This window comes from Ranitomeya imitator, chromosome 5, assembly GCF_032444005.1.
Source record: "Ranitomeya imitator isolate aRanImi1 chromosome 5, aRanImi1.pri, whole genome shotgun sequence".
NCBI classification, from domain to species: domain Eukaryota; kingdom Metazoa; phylum Chordata; class Amphibia; order Anura; family Dendrobatidae; genus Ranitomeya; species Ranitomeya imitator.
The window spans coordinates 93434517-93455911 of record NC_091286.1 but is presented as its reverse complement, the minus strand read 5'-3'; the positions used below and the strand labels follow the sequence as shown (position 1 = coordinate 93455911).

General features: G+C 38.5%; 1 protein-coding gene across 1 annotated transcript in view; it reads left to right on the top strand.

Annotated features, from left to right (window-relative positions):
* Nucleotides 1-21395, top strand: part of KIZ (kizuna centrosomal protein) — a 194295-nt gene that overhangs the window by 78187 nt on the left and 94713 nt on the right. Inside the window, exons 8-10 of the mRNA XM_069768928.1 lie at nt 2791-2926; nt 11381-11531; nt 17058-17123. Coding sequence (XP_069625029.1) covers nt 2791-2926; nt 11381-11531; nt 17058-17123 — 353 coding nt within the window. The remainder of the gene's footprint in view (nt 1-2790; nt 2927-11380; nt 11532-17057; nt 17124-21395) is intronic.

Here is a 21395-nt window from a genome sequence, read left to right as displayed (position 1 = left end):
AAACTCATTTAAATATCCCGCCAATTTGAGGTGACAGAGTCCCTTTAAGGTAGAGAAAGAAAGAATATAATTTATGATAAGGTCTACTCAAGCGGAGACATGTGATTAGACCCCTAATATTTTGTTTGGACATCTTTCTTAACTCTTTCAGATCTTGCCTCATAATATTGGACTTTTAAAGGGGTTTTCCTGTTTCAGAAAACACCTGTCCCCCACAGTTTTTTTTTTTTTAACATAAACAAGAACTGCGCCAGCCAATAATTTAGTAGTTTTGGTTGTGATCGTAGACCGAGCCACTTAACTCACTGATTGGCTGCAGTGCTTTCGAAGTGATGTAGAAAATGAATTCATATTCTAATCCCACCAAATATTAACATGTAATATACTACTGAAAACATGGAGACGATAGTCCACAAATGTATATGTAATTTTATTAGTTTATACTAAAGATCTAGCAAACCATTATATACATATATAAAAATAAAGTCCGTGGCCGAATAGACCCAGGTATTAGTGGCACGTGGTCTACATATATATATATACTGGGGAGGGAGAGTATATCACATTACAAGTAATAGAATGCTATCAAATGCCAGAGCTGAAATAATAATGATATATCATAGCAAAAAATAAATGCAAAAATTCTCATCTAACAAATCAAAGATCAAAAAATGTTAATAGCCCGTATATAGCAGCCATTGGTATGTACAGCCTGCAATATAATAATGCTACAAAAAAAGACTGTATACAAAATAGTAGAAACAATAGTCTGCACCAGGATACGATCATCTCTTACCCATGTCTCCCCATGTGTGACCAACAAATAAAGTAGCACTCTGTAGCGCTATAGCATGCAAACAGGAAGTATATATGAAATTTGAATTTCATTACTGCTCTAGAAAATAGGAAAAATTGAGAATACTTAGCGCTTAAATTGGCCAATTCATTTATGCTAAATATTCTCAAGAGAGACGGTTTAAATACGATTTTCCAAATTATATGCAACAAAGTTGGTTCCTATGATTGGGGTAAGTAATGTAGTTAAGGGTAGCAGTAATCCAGCTCCCAGTCCAGAATTGTAATAATAGTAAGTTCCTATTGCAGGGTGAATCCAATGCGGGAACATCCCCCCGTGGATGCCCCTCTCCTGTGCCTGTCAGGAGATGCTAAGACGGCAGCGCGCTCCAGCTGGAAGCACTGCTGTATGGGGGGGGGCGTAAGAAATGTGACATCACTAACGACAAAGCTACAGGACCTTGGTGCAGCCACAAACCGACGCGTTTCAAAGGAGACGTGGTCGTTCTTCAAGAACTCTGAGGAAGAAGGACCTCTTCTCCTACGAAAAGCGTTGGTTTGAAACTTTGCTGCATATACTTAGGAAAATCGTATTGAAACAGTCTCCTTGTGGTGGATTAGGGGACATCCTTAGGCCATTGATCCCCTCAACCTTATTTTTATTTTAACTTATTTTCATTTTAATTTATTTTCATTGTGGGCACCAGTTACTCTTTATTGTTGGTGAAGATACCTATAAACCACTTGGTCGAATATACTTGTTAATCGAGATTTCTCGAGCACGCTCGGGGGTCCTCCGAGTATTTTTTTAGTGCTCGGAGATTTAGTTTTCATCACTGCAGCTGAATGATTTACATCTGTTAGCCAGCATAAGTACATGTGGGGGTTGCCTGGTTGCTAGGGAATCCCCACATGTACTGATGCTGGCTAGCAGATGTAAATCATTCAGCTGCGGCCAGAAAATCTCCGAGCACTAAAAAATACTCGGAGGACCCCGAGTATGCGCTAGCACACAGAGCCTGCCTCACAACCAGGAGCTTCACTATACCAGCACTCACTGAGCGCCAGTGTGTGTTTTTTTTTTTCTCTTTTTTCTCTTTAAAAGGGGTTGTACGGCTTTAGGCTACAAGTCTGCCGTCACCATTTGTGTCTGCAGACTTGTGAATTCGACATGCGAGGCCTCACTCAAAGCTAATGTATTGCACGTCAAGTCTAGTTAGAATGCAAATGGCATACTTGTGGTCACATGACTGCCCGCTCCTGGCACCGGAAACTCTTCCCAGTGCACACGACATGACAGAATAGGTAATAGAATGAAAGTATATGTGGTTCACTATTATGTATGTAATTACCTTGAGTTAAAGCCCCGATTTAAAAGCAAAGACTTGGCAATCTAGTATTGTATATAGATTGCTGGTTTTGTGAATTCCTGCTTTCCAGTGACAGGTGTAAATAAGGCTTGTGAGAACCAAAGTTTTTGACTTTTCATGACACATATTGGCGAACTACCTGCTTTTTCATTAATTGTAATTATTTGTAAATGAAGGCTACTCCCAATTGCATAGAAACTTTGGAATGTGCTGTGATTTATGATTCTAATAACTAGACAATATTGCTAAATATGCCTTATTGTATTTTTTATTTACTTAATTATTTGTTTTACAAATGGGGCACTTTCTTAGTAAATTAATCATTGCGTGAATGGGTTTGTTACTTGATTCAGATTACCGAACTCCCCAAAGTGCTAACGCTCCTGAATCTAGATCATCGGATATTTGAGTACAAAGTACTGAAAATCTTGACTGACAGAAACTACCTGAGATGGGAGACAATAGCATCAACACATTTAAATTTTTTATTTTTCAACTCCAAAAGACACCAAAATAAATCAGATTTTTAATTTAGATGGCTAATACGTTATTGTACAAATACACAAGATTGAGATCTTATTATTTTTTTTTTTTTTTAACGGTTTTATTTATTTTTTCTTTACAGGAAAATCTCAACATCATTGCAAGAGCATCTGCTTGGCCATATAGCTTTCTTGAAAGAACGTGGGATTTTGAAAGGCGGTGTACCAGCGGGTTTTTCTACTTTATTGATGCTGCATGATGAAATGAAATCTCAGCAGGTAGGAGATGCCTATTTTGATAATCAATGTGCCTTGTTATTTTGACAAGTTGCAACACTTTTTGCGAGGAGAGAAGTCTTCCATGTTTAACTATTTTTCTGACAGCTCATTTTTGGAGCACATTGGGAATAATAAGATGAAATATAACTGTAATAATATTGTGACATCTGCCTTTGTAAAGATGTCTATCCATCTCTACTTCTTTCCACACTGACATGCATGCACATCTGTATAAGACACGTACTAGTTATAGCATTCTGAAATTAGCAATGTGGATAGTGCTTCTCAAACTGTGAAGCTGCTCTGATAATTTGCTGTTCAGTCCTTTCTATGGATACAGCACTATTTAACTTGGCAACGCAATTCACTTATTTTGTACTTATTGTAAAATTATTGTTGCTCACCTGTTCCAATTCCAGTCCTGAGTGTTGCAGTGCGTCTATTCTCCAGCTGATGCTGTCTCCTCTACTGCACATCGGGTTACCACCGCAACCTGACCCTTTTTTCTTCATTTACTGACACTTCTGTAAGGGGTCCTAAAAGAGGGGTTCTGTTACACAACTGTGTCCTAGGTTGGGCTCTGTTCTCTTCTCCTATGGCCACCGCCCTTTCTTGTGTTCCACGTCCAAGTTATCTCCAAATGTTATAGAATCATAGATTGTAAGAGTTGGAAGGGACCTCAAGGGTCATCTTCTCCAACCCCTTGCTCAGTGCAGCACAGGATTCCCTAAACCATCTCACACAGATGTTTTTCCAGCCTCTGTTTGAAGACTTCCATTGAAGGAGAACTCCCCACCTCTCGTGGAAGCCTGCAAAGCAAATTTCATTAGTTTTACCTTCAGTTCCCATATCTAGATCTTTTATAAAAATGTTGAACAACGCTGGGGCCAGGACAGACCCTTGTGGTACCCCACTTGAAACACTCTTCCAATTGGATGTGCAACCATTTATTAACACACTTTGAGATCATTGAGCCAGTTATGAATCCACCTAACCATAGGTTTGTCAATCCTATACTTTGTCATTTTTTTTTCAATAAGGATAGTATGAGATACTTTATGAAATGCTTTGTTGAAGTTGAGATATGCTATATCTGCTGTTTCCCTGATCTACTCAGTCAGTGATGCCTTCATTGAAGGTAATTTGATTATTTTGGCATGACTTGTTTGCTACAAACCCATACAGAGTTTACATACAGTTTACATACAGTGGGGAAAAGAAGTATTTGATACACTGCATATTTCTGAAGTTTTACCTACAAAAAATGGAGAGGTCTGTAATTTTTATGTTGGGTACACTTCAACTATGAGAGACAATCTTAAAAAAAAAAAAATACAGAAAATCACGTTGCATGATTTTTACATACATAATGTGCATTTTATTGCATGAAATGAGTATATTTGATACAATAGAAAAAGAGAACTTAATATTTGGTACATAAACCTTTGTTTGCAATTACAGAGGTCAGACGTTTCCAGTAGTTCTTGATCAAGTTTGCACACACTGCAGCAAGAATTTTGGCCTACTGTTCCATGCAGAGCTTCTCCTCTTTCGAGTTTCAGGGCTGCCGCTGTGCAACTGAGTTTTTGATCCCTCCAAAGATTTTCTATTGAGTTTAGGTCTAGAGTCTGGCTAGGCCACTCCAGGACCTTGACATGCTTCTTCCGGAGCCACTCTTTAGTAGCCCTGGCTGTGTGTTTCAGGTCATTGTCATGCTGGAAGACCCAGCCATGACCCATGTTCAATGCTCTTACTGAGGGAAGAAGGTTGTTGGCCAAATTCTCGCGATACATGACCCCATCCATTCTCCCTTCGAAACGGTGCTATTCTGGTCTTTGTTCCAGCACTGCTATATGAGCCACCACGGCTACAACTCTGCTATTCCAGTGATGATTACAATTTTGCTACATCAACCACTAGTGCAGAAACACTGCTATTCCGGTTATCGTTTTAGCACTGCTACATGGGCGACCTGCTATTTGAGTCGTTGATGCAGCTTAGCTTCATCAGTCATTTCTGTTCCAGCTATGTTAAATTGGCTTTCGTTGTTCCTACTCTTCAATACCAGTTCAGCTCCTCCTTTTACAGCCTGTTAAATTTGTAACACCACTTCACTTCAACTCTTCCTTCTGGTTGGGGCAATGCAACCTGTCTATGTTGCTCATATGGACCACGGACTTTGGGGATCCATTTTACCAGTTAAGACATAACAGTGTACTCAAGCCATGGGTTCTAAAGGTATGGAGACATCTTTTACCTTTGTCAACTGATCTCAGAGAGTTGCCTAGACTATTATCCCACCTCATAAAAGCTCTGCTTGCAGTCCAATTGGGTGTTTCTTAAGAATCATCTCTGGGGATATGTCATTTCACCCCTACCTCCCAGATGCTGTCAATCACAGCTCATCAGCAGATCTAACAGTATTAGAAGCTGCTGAGTTGTGATTAGTAGCGTCTTGGAGGTAAGTGAAGAAACTCTGTATGAATACCAAGTTGGATTACAAGCAGAGATTTCACATATTCCTTTCCAAGAGCAATAAATGTGAATATCTCTGCAATGGAGCTACGCAGTACAAAAAAAAGAAAAAAGCAGTAGAATCATGGTTGCTCAGGAATTTAACTACTGGTATTTAACTCAAAATTTTGAGCAAGTGACAGGTCCTCTTTAACAAACAATTTTTTTTTGAGGTAGATACTTGTGTCACAGGAGTAAGAGTTGTACTTTCGCAACAGTCACATGAAACTAAGAATGATCCCTGCTGCTTCTTCTCTAAGAAATGTTCTCCTGTTTAGAGAAATTTAACAACAAGCAGTGATGCCACTTTCTCAAAAAGGCAACATTTCCAGTAACAATGTATACTTTCCATAAAAATCTGGAATATGACCATCTGACCTTAAATTGAATTGTTTCAAGCACATGGAGCACACTTTATTCTACCCTATGGTCCTGCAGGGAAAAATAGTAGAGCTGCCTTACTTTCCTGAACCTTCAATCCTTTTGACAAATCTGAAGACACTCCTGCCCACTTTTTAAAATCTAAGCATATTCTTGTGTTCACCCAGTGTGTCTTCCATCAAACCCAAAATTATTTGTTTCCAATAATATCGCTGGAAGGTCTCATCTTGGGCACTTTCCTCTTTCTTCTCCGGTCATCTTGAACCAAACTAATTGCTGAACTCCTTTCTTGATTTTCTTGGTGGCTCACTGGGTGTATTCAATGCACTCAGTTCAGGTCCTCTCGTCAGGTGTCTTTTCATCCCTTACAATCATTGCCCATTCCTCAAGAACCCTGCTCCAGAATATGAATTGACTTTGTTACAGTTCTTCCTACTATCCAAGAATTTAAGACTATCTTGTTCTAGCTTCTGAAGATTTTTTGGACTTCTCCTTTTCTTATTATCCTGAAAGCAATGGTCAGAGAGAGGAGGATTTTTCAAACCATGGAACAACATCTTCTGTTATTTTCTAAAGTTCAAACAGTCAATCGGAAAACTTAAAGGGAATCTGTCAGTAGGATCAACTCTTCTAAGCTGTCTATATGGGCATGTAGGTGACTGAAACTTGAATAAAATACCTTGATATCTGTGATTCTTACATGTAAAATAGCTGTTCCAGACACTCGACACTGATCGGCATCAGAATCTGCCTCCAGACCTTATTTTAAATGAAAGGGGGCTTCGTAGAATGCATTTTGGCAAATCATTAAGATCCATTGTTGGCAGCTCCCTCGGCAATTGCCAACCAAGGACGTCCCAGATGTGCTTGTTGTGACACAAGTCCGTACAAGCTACAGATGATTGTAACACGTTTAGGTAAATGAAGGCTGCTCACAGTAGCGCAAGCAATATGAGGCCTGGTGTTGTTGATTTGAGAAATGGCTTATGGGTCACTTTGGAGAAATGGCCATACCACTCGTTCCATGACCAAATTAATGCAAAGCAATCCAAGGAATAGGAACGGGTGACGTTCCCTCAAAAAGGCCTTTTGATGTTGTTCGCCACATAATCCTAATTTTTACATACACTTTAAAAAATTATGCCTTATGAACAGCAATGTGCTTTTGATATTAAAAGCAATAGGACTTGTTTTGGAATTTTTCTTTGTGTAAATTTTGGCAAAGAAAATAAACATTTTTCATGCAAGAATTCATGAAGACGTTCCCTGAGGGCCCATGCAAGGCTGTGTCCTTACGAGTTATTAAAGCATGTAACATCATTTTATGATTTGCAGAAAAAGCTACAAATGGAGATACTTGGATACTGTATGTTATTCAGACCTCCGCAAAGTAATACAAGAAAGTTGAGTGGTGTTCAGAACCATTAATCTATTTATACATAAATCCGCCCATTGTGATTTTGTATGGTTTCACTTTCATTTGTATTTTTTAGTTTGACATTGTCCTCTAATAGCTTATTAAAGTGTTCTTCACTTTTTAATAGACTAGTCTTAGAGTCTTTTCCTAACTAGGAGAGTAGCCTTGGAATATGACCTTTGGAGGGAAACAAATTAACCTTGTATTGGTGCCTTTTGTAAGCGGCGTGACAGCAGTGGAATGTGTCTAGAAGTAAGCAAGAATGAATCATTCCACTATAGCAGATGCTTGTACTAGCTTTGTGTAATGCAAGGCAGTTATCTTCATTATCAAGAGGATAGAATTCCCATCAAAACTGGAATGAAGCTCATGTGCATTTGTACAGTGACGATTTGTTCTTGAATTATAATAAAAAAATCCCTCTTGGTTTTTGTTTTGATCTCTTGTGGCCTTCATTCAAGTACTAAATAAGAGAACCTGAACAACTCATCTTATGGCCACGTTGACATAAAAATAAAAAAAAAGATGAATAATATTAATAGTGAAAAAAATCTGCATCGTCAAAGCCTAAACTAGGCTGTCTCTTGAAGACTACAAGCCTAAACCTTGCGTGCTATGTATAACAATCATATGGGGCAGATTTACCAGGACTGTTTTATATATCATACCTTGTTGGTGTAAAATGTGCCAGATGAATACACCGATATGACACACCTTTGCCTGTACTTGTGTTTCGAAACTGAAATTTTCAATTTCTGCCAAAAGATAATCCATCTGCCTCTATGGTAAACCTGTTTACTTTTTGCCATTTTTGATAAGCCATCATGTGGCCTGTAGTGTAGTATTTACGGTAGTTATTTTATAATAAAAAATTCTGTTTAAACCATTTTTAGGCACGAATTTGCCGTAGCTTTCCTATGATGAATTTCCATCATAAATGCTGAGCAAATTACTCTGCAATAGGTGTAAAAGATGTTTTCGAAAACCCTGTTTTCATGTAGCAGAAAAGAAACGTCTTTCCTGGCACACTGAACAGCCTACGTTTCTCAGTAACGTAAAGAGTATATCCGAGACTTTACGAAAAAACAAATACTGTATCTAAGTTCTAACAGGCAAGTAATTGCAACTTACCTGCCTGTTGTGCACGGCACCATTCTTCCCCGGCACAAAGTGGTCACAGACGCTCCTTCCGGGGATTCAGAAGCCTCTGCTGACGTCACGTTTACAGAGCCTGAGGCTTCTTTTCTGCTCTTTTTTGTCGACGGGGCAGGACTATCGGCGTTATTCTGATTGACAGCCGGGATCCCCGTTGCCTAATTGGGGAGCCAGTTGTCACTTAGGATTATTCTGGAAGTCCCGCCCCGTCACATCAGCAGAGGCAGCTGAATCACCGGCAGGAGTGGTATGAGACCGCAATGTGCTGTGGAAGAACGGCGCCGTGCACAACAGGCAGGTAAATTGCAAAAACCTGTCTTTTTTTGTGTAAAGTGACATATATACTCTTTTTAAATGTGGCTTATCAGCAACAATAATGTTTATATTTATTTACCTTTTCAAAACTGTTTCAGTCCTCTTCCTTCTGAAATCTGTAGCTGCTTTTCTCGTCTTGTGGGCAGGTCAGGTTGTATTTTAGTTTCTTTCCCCTACAGAGAATCCTGATGTAATGTGACATGGACACGATTTCTTCATTCAGATAGGTCCGTTTAACACTTCAGTATAATACTGAAGAGCAGCTATGTTTCCAATTGATGAATTCAACCATGCCTCGGAAAAAGCAGGAAACAAGAACTGCAGTTTAAAATGGACTGTGGCCTTTAAAAATAGATAAATTGTCACTGTTATTTTAATAAACCTTTTGTAATCCAATAGTATAGGAAACTTTGTTATATGTCTTTACCTGTGACGCACTTCTCCACCCTTAGGAAATTGAACTTAGTAGTAAATTGAAAAAGCTTCCAAAATCCATCTTAAGAGACTAGATTACCGTAATTATTGGCTCACTGAGGGATCAATTTGCATGCTGCCAATGGAAGTCTATGTAAAGGAGAGAGGAAGAAAAAGCAGCTGCAGAAAAATACAGATGCGGAGAAACACATCTATATTGATCAGTACTGCAGTATTATTTCTGCTATGCTGCTACTTCTGTGAATATGCTGCAAGCAGAGCAGGATCTGCTCCTCTATGGTCCCTTGTATGAGAGCAGATTGTCAACACACACATTCAATACAAGGAAAACTAAGACTTAGAAATATAGCCTATAGAATGGACATTTGGTGAAACATGTAATTGTTATAGGCTCACCTGTTGAGGTGGATGCTTTAAGCCATAGGGTAAGGTAAGCAAAAAGGACCCAATGGTGATGGCACACTGGTAAGAACTTGCTGGATTACATGTCAATAAGCGAGGACCAGAGTATGGTAGGCTGTCACGTGGAGTAGGAAAGGCCAAAAGACACAGAGCCAAAAGGGTAGCTATACACAAGACTTGCAGCAAACAAATGGTTAAAGACCGAACTGTATGCAGGATGTCGGCAGCAATTATAAAATAGGCAATGCTTATAAAATTCTAAATACTTGCTGGTAGCCAAGATACACACTGTTTCAGGCAGTGTTTGTTGTGTGAACAGCACCAGAGAAGAGTTCAGTATGCTTATTATAGCAGATAAAGGGTTAATCCGCAGGTCTGAGTCAGGGAGTAGATGCAGATCTTTGAGAAGCAAAGCAAAGTTTGCTGAAGAGATGATTTCCAGCAGAGAGAAATAGATAATGAGGCAAACTGCAAGCACAAAGTAACTGAATACAAAGCTGAACACTTGAACATACACAGCTATCTGAGTTGGGCCTAGAGGCCCTAGGAGTGATGATGTTACAAGAGTTTGCCAAGCTATTTGAGAAACCTGGCTTGAACCACAACAAAGGGCAACAGACGTAATAGAAGAGAGCAGAGTCCCGGCCTAGGAACCCTCATGAGTGAGTAACAGCCTGGTCATATCATTGGCCTGAAATATTGTTATAGTTCATGTACACATAGATGACCCTTTATCCTAATAAGTCATCTAGAACAACAATTCTAACTTCTCCCCTTGAGGCATGGCATCATTTATTATCTTTTATTACCAGATAGCTCCATGATAGCAGACAGGAGACGTGGAACAGCGCTACAGGGAAGAGTAGAACTATTTGTTCAGATGCACATCATTTTCTGATAGCATAATAATTGTACATGGCGCTTGGTATTTTTGTCTAAATTTAAAATCTAGATTTTTTATTAAAAAACATAGGCGATTTTCAGTTTTATTCTCTATTATTATTTTTTTCAAAAACACCAATTCTTTTTTCACACTTACAGTTCACATTTATGCAACCACATAATTTTAGTTTTGTTATTTTTATTTCCTCCCACAAAATTATTTCTGTTTGCTTCTGAATGTGTTTGTACAGATTATGGATGACATTAAAAAAGTCACAAAGTCTACTATTCTTCTGTTGGTGATGGGAATTAGTAAATTATGTTTTTAAAAGTTAGGACATGGTGGGGCATCATTATAGTTCCTAAATGTACTAGTTCTAAAGTCTGCTTAACCTGCCGTTATCGATGGGTCAGCCTACAATCTAATGTGTACTGGGGGCGCTGGCCAACTGATGGTTGGGAAAGATGTTGATCATGGATGTCCAATTTCGGACCGCCAATTGCATTGTTCTCTGAGAAAAGCCGCCAGCCGACATATAAGTCAGTAGCTTTCTCATAGAGCACACAAGAGTGGGACATTCGGCTTAGATGGCTGTTAGTCGAATCATTAATTGGCTGACAGCCATCTGTTGTGTATGGTCAGTTTTAATTCATTTGTTCTTCTTTTTGGAGGCAGCTTTACTAGTTGGTGAAATGTGTACATCTGGAATTATCATTTAATATATCTGCTTGTAATATCTCGATACTAAATTCTTAACAATACTGTGCAAATTACTGTAAAAGGAAACTGCTGTCTTCATGATCGGTTTTGGCCAAGTGACAGACTCGCACCTCTCCAAGCATAAGCGCGTCTTGAGGACCTCTACATGATTATATTGCTTCTTTTGTGTTTGAATTGATACTCGTACTGTGCTAATGAGCACGTTGCAGTCATCCCTGTGCTGTCATTGTAGGGTAACCTGAATACCGCAGGAGATTTGAACAATCCTACCTCAGTTTCCAGCACAGACGAACAAAGCTCCAACCTTCTGAAGAGGGATCAAACTGTAGATGAGCGCTATAATCATATGCTGAAACGTGAGCGCAATAGAATACAAAATCAAGGTGAGTTTTTCTTATGTTATTGAATACACCACTCTATATATTCACTACAAAAAAAAAAAGACAACACAGGTGCACCCTTGGGTAATATTGCTAGGTAACATGGATCTCTAATCAATACACCGGACATTGACCTGTCCGTTGTGCTATGATGAGATCCCTGTGGAAATGTGAAAACAGGAGCATTAGCAGAGATTGGGAGGTGAACTTTGTAACAAGATCAAAGCTGTTTAATTCTGTCACCAGGCTCTGCTACTTTTGGTGACATGAGCGCATTGTTTTGTTCTTCATTGTGTTGCAAGTTCACCTTCCTTTTCTTACTTCCTCTTCATTAGAAGAAAACTCTGTTTTATGACATGTAACGATATAAAACACACATCAAAATGTTTACGCCAGAAAACTAGGTGAAAAACAATTTGTGCAACAATGTTGTGACTGGGTTTTTTTTTTAACCCCTTAGTGACGGAGCCAAATTTTTGAAATCTGACCAGTGTCAATTTATGTGGTTATAACGCTGGAACACTTCAACAAATCCCAGTGATTTTGAGATTGTTTTTTCGTGACACATTATACTTTATGATAATGGTAAATTTAGGGTGATATGTTTAGTGTTTATTTATAAAAAATATCAGAAATTTGAGAAAAATGTTAAAAAATTAGCAATTTTCAAACTTTGAATGATTGTCCCTTTAATCCAGATAGTCATACCACAGCAAAACATTAATAAATAACATTTCCCACATGTCTGCTTAACATCAGCACCATTTGTAAAATGTTCTTTTATTTTGTTAGCATTTTAGGGGGTTTAAAAATGTAGCAGGAATTTTTCATTTTTTTTCAAGGAAAGTTACAAAATGTATGTTTTTAGGGACCTATCCATGTTTAAAGTACCTTTAGTGGACCCATATATTGGGAGAGCCTCAAAAGTGATACCATTTTAAAAACAGCACCCCCTGACATAATGAAAACTGCTGTCAGGTAGTTTATTAACCCTTCAGGTGCTTTTCAGGAATTAATGCAAAGTGGTATGACAGAAATGAAAATGTGTATTTTTATCACCTAAATGCCTCTAACTTCTGAACAGGTTACAACAGCCGTCAGACTCTAAGGCCGCTATTTAGTCGTGAATTGCCATGGCAAACATCAGGATCACAAAATCATGATCGGAGGGCACCAATTGGGATAAAGAGGAAGCCCCCACACTCTGTTAATCATTTAGAATGATGTAGTCACTATTGACAGCAGCATCTAAGGGGTTAAACAGATTTGGACGGTACAAACACTGATTGTGGCTAGTGCAGCAAGTTGTCTGCTATCGTGTACAGCCGACAGCTGCTGGATTATCACCTGTATGGGGATGCCATTTTCTTATATCTCAGGTCAGTTTAAAGACGTATTGGTGGTCATTAAGGGGTTAAGCCATCTTTATTGAACAATAAACAAAGAGTTCAAAAGCATCAGAAAGGATCCAATAAATAGAATTGTACAGTACTTTTAAACATTAGACAGTGTATTATAATTATAACCAACTCCCTCCCGTCATACAGCTGCATCTTCATAAAATAGCATCAATTAAGCCTAACAGGAGTTCTGCTGTCCATTTTCTCTCTCTCATACACCAGTCTGTGAATTGGAAGCAATCATGAATCACCTGGCGTTATAATGTCTGGGCATTAATAAAAGAAGACCATGTAAAGAAAAAACGTTCAGTATATTTCTCTTTGTTCATGTGACTGGGGTCAGCGATGCGCTCATTTTTGGCCCGATGGCTGGAAGCGCTAGTTAAATGCCGCTGTCAGCGATTCCACCCGCTGCTATTGCGGGCACATGTCAGCTGTACAAAACAGCTGACATGTCCCGGCTTTGATGCGGGCTCACCGCCGGGGTTCTGTCCTCGGACAAACTATTCCGTCTGAGGACAGAAAGGAGTTAAAGACCATGTCTTTCAAGGTAAGAGGACACTGATTGGTCTGAGGCATGTTAACAGACAATCGACAACCATTATTCTCAAGCACACGATAGATGGGAGGTGGCCTGCCCTGTAGAAAAGAGGGGTTGCTTCGGAAAGGAAGAAACACTGAGATATCGGCGTCTAGTCCACTAATTCTTCTAGCATGACACCATCCCGAGATTACTGACTATAGTAGGGGGTTATCCCTAACCTCCACTGGGACCTCAGCTTGACGTAGATGAAGCATAGCAGGAAGACTAAAAGTACAAAAGTACACATCGCCTCATCTACTGGAGTATTAGTAAAGCGAGTGAAGGCATAGATCCAATCCAGGGGGTGGCGGAAAACAGCTGGTATACTATATATGCGTAGATTAGAGAGATTAAGGCCACCAAGGGATTTAGTTTGTTGCAACTTAAAAATACTAATTCTGGAGCCCCAATTTGAGCCCCCCCAAAAATTGACGGAAGACTTTTGTCAAAAGCTTGTCATCAGTTTTAGATAGTAGAACTGGTAAGTCTGTATGGGAAAAAGTATTTTAGGGAAAGAGATCATTTTAGTAAGATTGGCCTTGCCCACAAAGGATAATTTAAGAGATTTCCAGGATTGTATTTCCTGTATAACCGCAGGAATGAGGGGTCGAACATTTAGTTTAAAAAATGTCATGAGGATGAGGGTAAATATACCACAAGATAATTCAAGGAATCTCTCTTCCACTGAAAGGGGAAAGGGAATGACCAACGTTTCTGATCAGCTTTGAAGATAGCTAAAGTATGAGATTTATCATAATTATGCAAAATCCTGAAACTGCTCCAAACTCATTAAAAGCATCCATTATAAAAGGAAAGGATTCTTTAGGATTGGCTATCATGAGTAAAATATCATCAGCAAATGCCAATGTTTTAACTGTATGGTGGCCGATCTCAATACCCCCAAAGGAAGGGATCATCTCCTGGTATCTCAGCAAAAGGTCGAGGGCAATATTAAATAACAGAGGTGACAGGGGACATCCCTGCCTCGTACCTCCGAGGATGGAAAAAGAAGTTGACTGAATACCATTAAGCCATAACGAAGATTGGGGGTTGGTGTAAATTGTCCTTACTAAGTTAAAGATCACGTAAAGCCAAACAATCTATACTTAAGTGTTCGAATGAGGTGAGACCAGGACACTCGATCAAAAGCTTTCAAGGCTGACCAGTATATGCTTTAGCCTGTTAACTATGTATAATGGCAGCCAATGCTGTCCTAATATTATAAGTGATAGACCAACCATGAACAAAGCCCGTTTGAGATGGGGTAAGAATATCAGGAAGAATTGGCTGAAGTCTATTAGCCATGATTTTGGTAAGCAATTAAAAATAACAAGCCTTGTTGAATCGGTCAGGCATAGAACCTGAATCAATAATATGATTGAAAAGAGAAGTTAGGTGAGGGGTAAATAAAGGTTGTAGCATTTTATAAAATTCCCCAGAAAACCCATCCGGGCCGGGGTGCTTTAAGCAACTTTAAAGACTTGATGACTGATCCCACTTCTCCAGGAGAGATTGGCTGATTTAAAATTTCCCTTTGGGAAGCAGAAAGTTTGGGCGGATCAACCTTATGTAAAAATTTGTATCCATCCTCCCAGAAGTCTAGGGATGGGCTATAAAGATCTGCGTAAAAATCTCTAAAAATCGCACAGATTTGAATTGGGTCATGGGTGATAGAGCCATCAGGTAATGTAATATTAGAGACTCTAGTGGCCGCTTTGAATGGCTTCGTCAAGGACGCCAAAAGACAACCTGGTTTATGTTGTGACTTTTTAAAGTGAAGATGGACAAAAGAGTTCAGGACTTTTCCCAGTGGTTTCGATTAGAGCTAGGAATGAACCGGGATGAGGGATGGCTACACCCACCTACCTGTTTAATTCTTCAAAAGTAGCAGTGTTGCTTAAACCAGAAATGTTACTCCAGACTTTAACTGCAGTAACATTTTTGGTGAAGCACACTGAGGTGCCTACTAGTGATAAGATGTACCACATTCATTAAGTGGTATGTGCCTCTAAATTAATTCAATGCATCTTATTCTTGCATGTCTTAAAGATTCACTGCCATAGTTCTCCAAGATTTCTTTACTTGTTTTGTTAGCCTGGAGAGTAATGTTACTTGCAGTATTGCATTAAACTGCAACTCTTTTACATCTGTGGATGGTGTTTTCTTCTGCAATGACAAGAAGCAGTGGCTAGTGGTTCCTACAAATTTGCTGCTACAAGTTAATTCTATTGATGTCTGAGCATTTTAATTTTATGACTACTAAAGAAATCAGATGGCTTCAGGATTGATTTCACTGAATCCTAAAGTTTACATTAACTTGTTCACCGCTGCCTATTAGTGTTTTCCAGGTAGGTGGAGCTGTCTACAGAACAAGCACTGCCTACATTTAGTTCTAGAACTGGCCATTGGCAAAGGTTAAATTGTCAACTACGCTTCATAGTTTCATGGTTTTAAGGTTGGAATAAGACAAAAGTCCATGAAGTTCAACTTATAATGTCAGCTTGCTGATCCTTAGGAAGACCAAAAACAAATGCGGTAGATGTGCCGTGGTAAGCAGTGAAGCCCTATAAAACTACAAAACTGCTGCAATTCGCCGTAAAACCATGCATGTTTTTTGCCTTATCGTTCTGTCGCTTATTTTAAAAATTCCTTAGAGAAGAAGCATAAAATGCCTCCAGATGCTAGCGAGAAACATTCGGGCAGGAGCATGCATTTTCCTTAGGTGAGCTATAACATGGCAGAGTAATTAACCCCTTTTATCTTTTTGATGTTTTGAAACCTGCAAATGTTTTCCACGATATATTATCAACCAAATTGAAATGTTACATGAAGTGCTTTTTTTAATTTTTCCTCCATTTCTGCAAAATAACCGCAGTGATGAACACCACATGATTTGTTTTAATTATGTCAAGGCAGACCATAGACAAAGCAATTATGCCAGCCATATACACCAAGAATCCATTTTAATAATCAAAGTTTAGTCTGGGATAATGACTGGGTAATATACACTCGCTGGGTTATCTTCCTCAGTATCCATCTCATCAAAATCTAAAGAGCTCGGCAATTAGGATGAAAAACCCTTTATATGATTAAGCTGGGCACATTGATTTAGGTCTTTTGAGTGCATGCTTGCTTTATTCTCCGTGGAAAAAGCAACTTTGATTCCAGCTAATTAAGTTTGTTGGGTTTTTTGCACATGTTCTGCTATTCAGAGCGACACTGTTGGTATTTATATACAATTTTTCTTGCTTTTTTATTTTTTTTTTATTTTATCTAGTTAAAGCATAAATAATTTAAGAAGCCTGCTTGGCTCAATCATTTTTTTTATGGCAGCTGAAGAAGGCCGAGAAGAAACCTATTTGATAAAAAGTTCACAGTAGGCTTTTCTTTTGAGAACCAGAAAGTAGAAGACAAGATCAATAAACACTAGATAACAACCGTATAAGGCAAAAAAAATATACTCAAAGAGCAGGGTTTAACTGGAACTAAGCCAGCCTGGTCATCACGCCTTTGATATGTTTCATTATTTTCTGTCTCAACATACAGATGACACAAGCTCGTGTGAAGATGACAGCCGAGACGGAAAGTTTGGAGAGAAAAAGCGTGCATCAGGTAAAAGTCATTTCGAGATGAAAGAAAGAGGCAACAACGCCCACGAGAGTATTAAAACAAATGAGCTGATATTACTAAATACAATGTATGCCTGGTAAGCAAAGGTGATCGCGCACTAACGAGTAGGAAGAGATGCTGGAAGGCGAGTTCCACTGTTGCCGAGTGAAAATCACCTGACCTTTGGGTTTTTACTTTATTTGTAGATATTTTAGAATGATTAATGCTTGTAAGCTTGCTTCAGTAATTACCCTGGAAACTGCAGATGTTGCTAATTTGCTACTTGTCTTTTGTAACTGGATAACTATCGGTTATGAGATGGTCAAATACGAGAATAAGCCTCGCTTTTAAGCTGACTCTAAGAAACTCAATGGGTGGGAATCGGAAGAGTCAGATTTTTTTTATTTTTCTCTCTCATTTATGCTTTGCATTTCATATACTGAGGAATGTAGATCGAATTGTAGGGACAGTTTACAATTCATAAACACTATAAATTATCACAAGGTGTAATTATTAGTATAAGATACAGCATTGTGCAATATAAAAGCTATTCTGATAAACGTTCTACCTGAGTAGGATATTTTTACTTAGTGAATGCAACATTAAGACATTTTTGTTGTGCAAGAGGGATGGGATAAGCAGCTACAAAAAAATTGTAAGGTGAAAGGTGGCAGATGAGGTTTAACAATGATAAATGTAAGGTTATACACATGGGAAGAAGGAATCAATATCACCATTACACACTGAATGGGAAACCACTGGGTAAATCTGACAGGGAGAAGGACTTGGGGATCCTAGTTAATGATAAACTTACCTGGAGCAGCCAGTGCCAGGCAGCAGCTGCCAAGGCAAACAGGATCATGGGGTGCATTAAAAGAGGTCTGGATACACATGATGAGAGCATTATACTGCCTCTGTACAAATCCCTAGTTAGACCGCACATGGAGTACTGTGTCCAGTTTTAGAGAGGGTACAAAGGAGGGCAACAAAATTAATAAAGGGCATGGGAGAACTACAATACCCAGATAGATTAGTGAAATTAGGATTATTTAGTCTAGAAAAAAGACGACTAAGGGGCGATCTAATAACCATGTATAAGTATATAAGGGGACAATACAACTACCTCGCTGAGGATCTGTTGCGTCTGGAGGAGAGAAGGTTTTTCCACCAACATAGAAGAGGATTCTTTACTGTTAGGGCAGTGAGAATCTGGAATTGCTTGCCTGAGGAGGTGGTGATGGCGAACTCAGTCGAGGGGTTCAAGAGAGGCCTGGATGTCTTCCTGGAGCAGAACAATATTGTATCATACAATTATTAGGTTCTGTAGAAGGACGTAGATCTGGGGATTTATTATGATGGAAAATAGGCTGAACTGGATGGACAAATGTCGTTTTTCGGCCTCACTAACTATGTTACTATGTTACTATGTAATAGGGAAAGATGTCCCAAACGGCAGCGGAAGACCTATACAGGACATGTGCCAGGAATGAAATTATATAAAAAATTTGTTTAAAATATTTTAACTTTATTAGGAATAAATTATTAAAGAGAACATACAAACCAAGTCACAACATACACTCATAAGACAGATTGGTGGGTCAGTACCGTGGGAACTTCCAAAAATGAAGAGACCCCAACTAATTAATAGTGTATAAAAAAGTAATACTGTGATGACAATATAATATATTATGACAATTACAATATAATATATTATACAATAATGAAGGTAGAGTATACAGCCATAATTTGGCCCACAGAAAGAGTCCAAAATTAGGGGTAAAGACAGAATATACTTGATAATAAGGAGCTCACCCACCAAACACCCGACGCGCGTTTCACAAATGCTTCATTAAGGGTGAAGCATTTGTGAAGCAAGTATCTGGTGTTTTATGGGTGAAGAATTCTTTTATATAAATGTTTTATGTATGATCCACAACACATAAAAAATATGTAATTACTTATTTTTTTATGTTATTATAGAGAAGTTTAGCATTTTTTAGCCATCATATGACAGTGATTGACACAAGGACCGTGAGATTTAGATTTACAAAGCTGGCACTTTTATTTTGTGGGTAGACTTTTGGAAGTATATATTTGTTCAGTTTGGAATAAAGAAAACTGATAAATTAACAGATTCTATTGCGACCATGAGACTAGTTAAAACTCATTTGTTATGTATTGTTTTTCTGGACATTTCAAAGTTCCTCTTTTCAAGTTTGTTTATTTATCCCTCCCCCATTATGCTGTTATTATGCAAAAATTGGCTGAGCATCTTAGCCATTCTTCAGGTATTGTAATACTTCCATAAGCATCAGATTTTACATTTAACAATGTGATGTAATCATGACAAAAAAAATATTGTTACTATGATTTCAGAAGCTGAAATTGTTCATTTGTTGTGGCTAATATCTGTAATATGTAGCTTTTCTATAATTTACATCAGGTTTTCTACATAAAAAAAGCAATGTAAATTGACACAAGACATTTAGGAGGACAGTGAGAGTCCTGCTTATTTCGCTCTCACGCATTTCTGTGTGGTTGAGATTAGCAGGGCTCTCACTGTCTCCTAGAAGTCCTGCCACAATTTACTCTGCTTTTTATTAATTTAGAAATCCTGATCCAAATTATATAAATGTATACATCAAAGAGCTCAGCTTATGCCACTCTAAAATAGGGGAGAAAAAAAATCATCGGACAGGTTTACTTTAAGGTTGTCCTACACAAAAATTATTTAAACAAAAGATCTTTTTAGTGGTTTTCTCATTTCATATTGCTAAGATATGGCATCACTTTATGATTACGGTAATTTGGATCACACCTCTGAGTCTACTAGCCATCCTGTGAATAAAGGGGATACAGCACTGGTGTTGAGCTGCGACCTCCACTTCACTGTTTTCCTTTGCATAATGGTCCCAAGCTGTCCGACAATTCAGAAAATTTCAGCTCACCCTATTGAAGTGAAGGGAGAAATTAGAAGGGGATTTAGCACTACATCAACTCTACTTCGCCTTCAATCTCAGGATCTGCTGGCATCCCAGAGGTCAGATCCCCACTGATCATAAAGTGATGGTATATCCTAGCAATATACCGTCACTTTATAAGAAATTAAAGCCCACTTTAAGTGGCCATCGTCCTCATGAATAAGTTAGTTTGGCAGATACGAGTACTTTCCACGGAAGATGAGCGGTATGCCAGACACCTATAATAACCTTTCTAATTGAATGTCGTAATATTGACACGCAGTTTTAGGTGTCCTAGAAGTTGATGTGCATATGTCAAGGCACTTGCAACAAATGTTGGGAATTTTACCAAATCACATTCGTTGATAATTGCAAGCATGCGTTTGATATTTAATTGCTCTTTACAGATGGCCTGTGCCCTTTATTATACAAGAACATAACCAACTCTTCTTTAGAAAAAGAAAATATCTAAATTGAGAATCCAGCCGATACTTTATAATGACTCTGTAAAAACTAGAGTTTGCAATTAGTAAGGTTATGTGCTGTGTGTAACGAGGAAAGTGTTAATTAGATCTAGTTCTGAAAACATACACATCGTTAGCAAGTAGTCCTAGATCCACCCACGTCCCCCTTTCAGATGAAGGATATGTCCTTGTAGCACCTCTCCATTAATGACCGCATAAATGCATGTAATATGTATGTACACGGTGCGTTGACATACATGTGGCGAATTATAAGCGGCGAGTCTGCCTGACTACTTTGGACTTTAAATTAAAATAATGATTTGCGGAAATATACCCTCATTCCCTATTCCAGCTATAGTCTCTCACTTTTTCCCTTGCTTTGTGTTTGAAGATGGAGCAAAGCGCAGTAGGGTGCCCCAGGGAGCCGCAGCAAGAGCACTGCATTGTCAATTAGCTTTTTTACTTTTAATAAAACTGATTCTTACTTACAAAATCTCTCACTTATTAAAATTTTAATTACAAGCGACAGAGCACATTTTCGAAGTACAGAATTCTTTAAAGATAGTTCTATTAAAGCATACAGTGATGGTGAAATATGTAATAAAAGCAGTATAGCAATGCTACGCACCAGGCCTGCACCGTTTTATGTCTGTGGCTGTACCAAGTATTTCATTTTTTATTTGCCAATATTAAACACTGTTAACTTATATAACTCTTTGTTTAGGGTTAAGAGAGAAATTGGGCATTTTATGTGCCTTTAAGTACTGGAAGTATTGATTGCTATTTTGGTCCTGAGAAGAACAGATTGATTGCAGTTGGTAATAACCTTTAATGGACCAGTATAGTAGTTC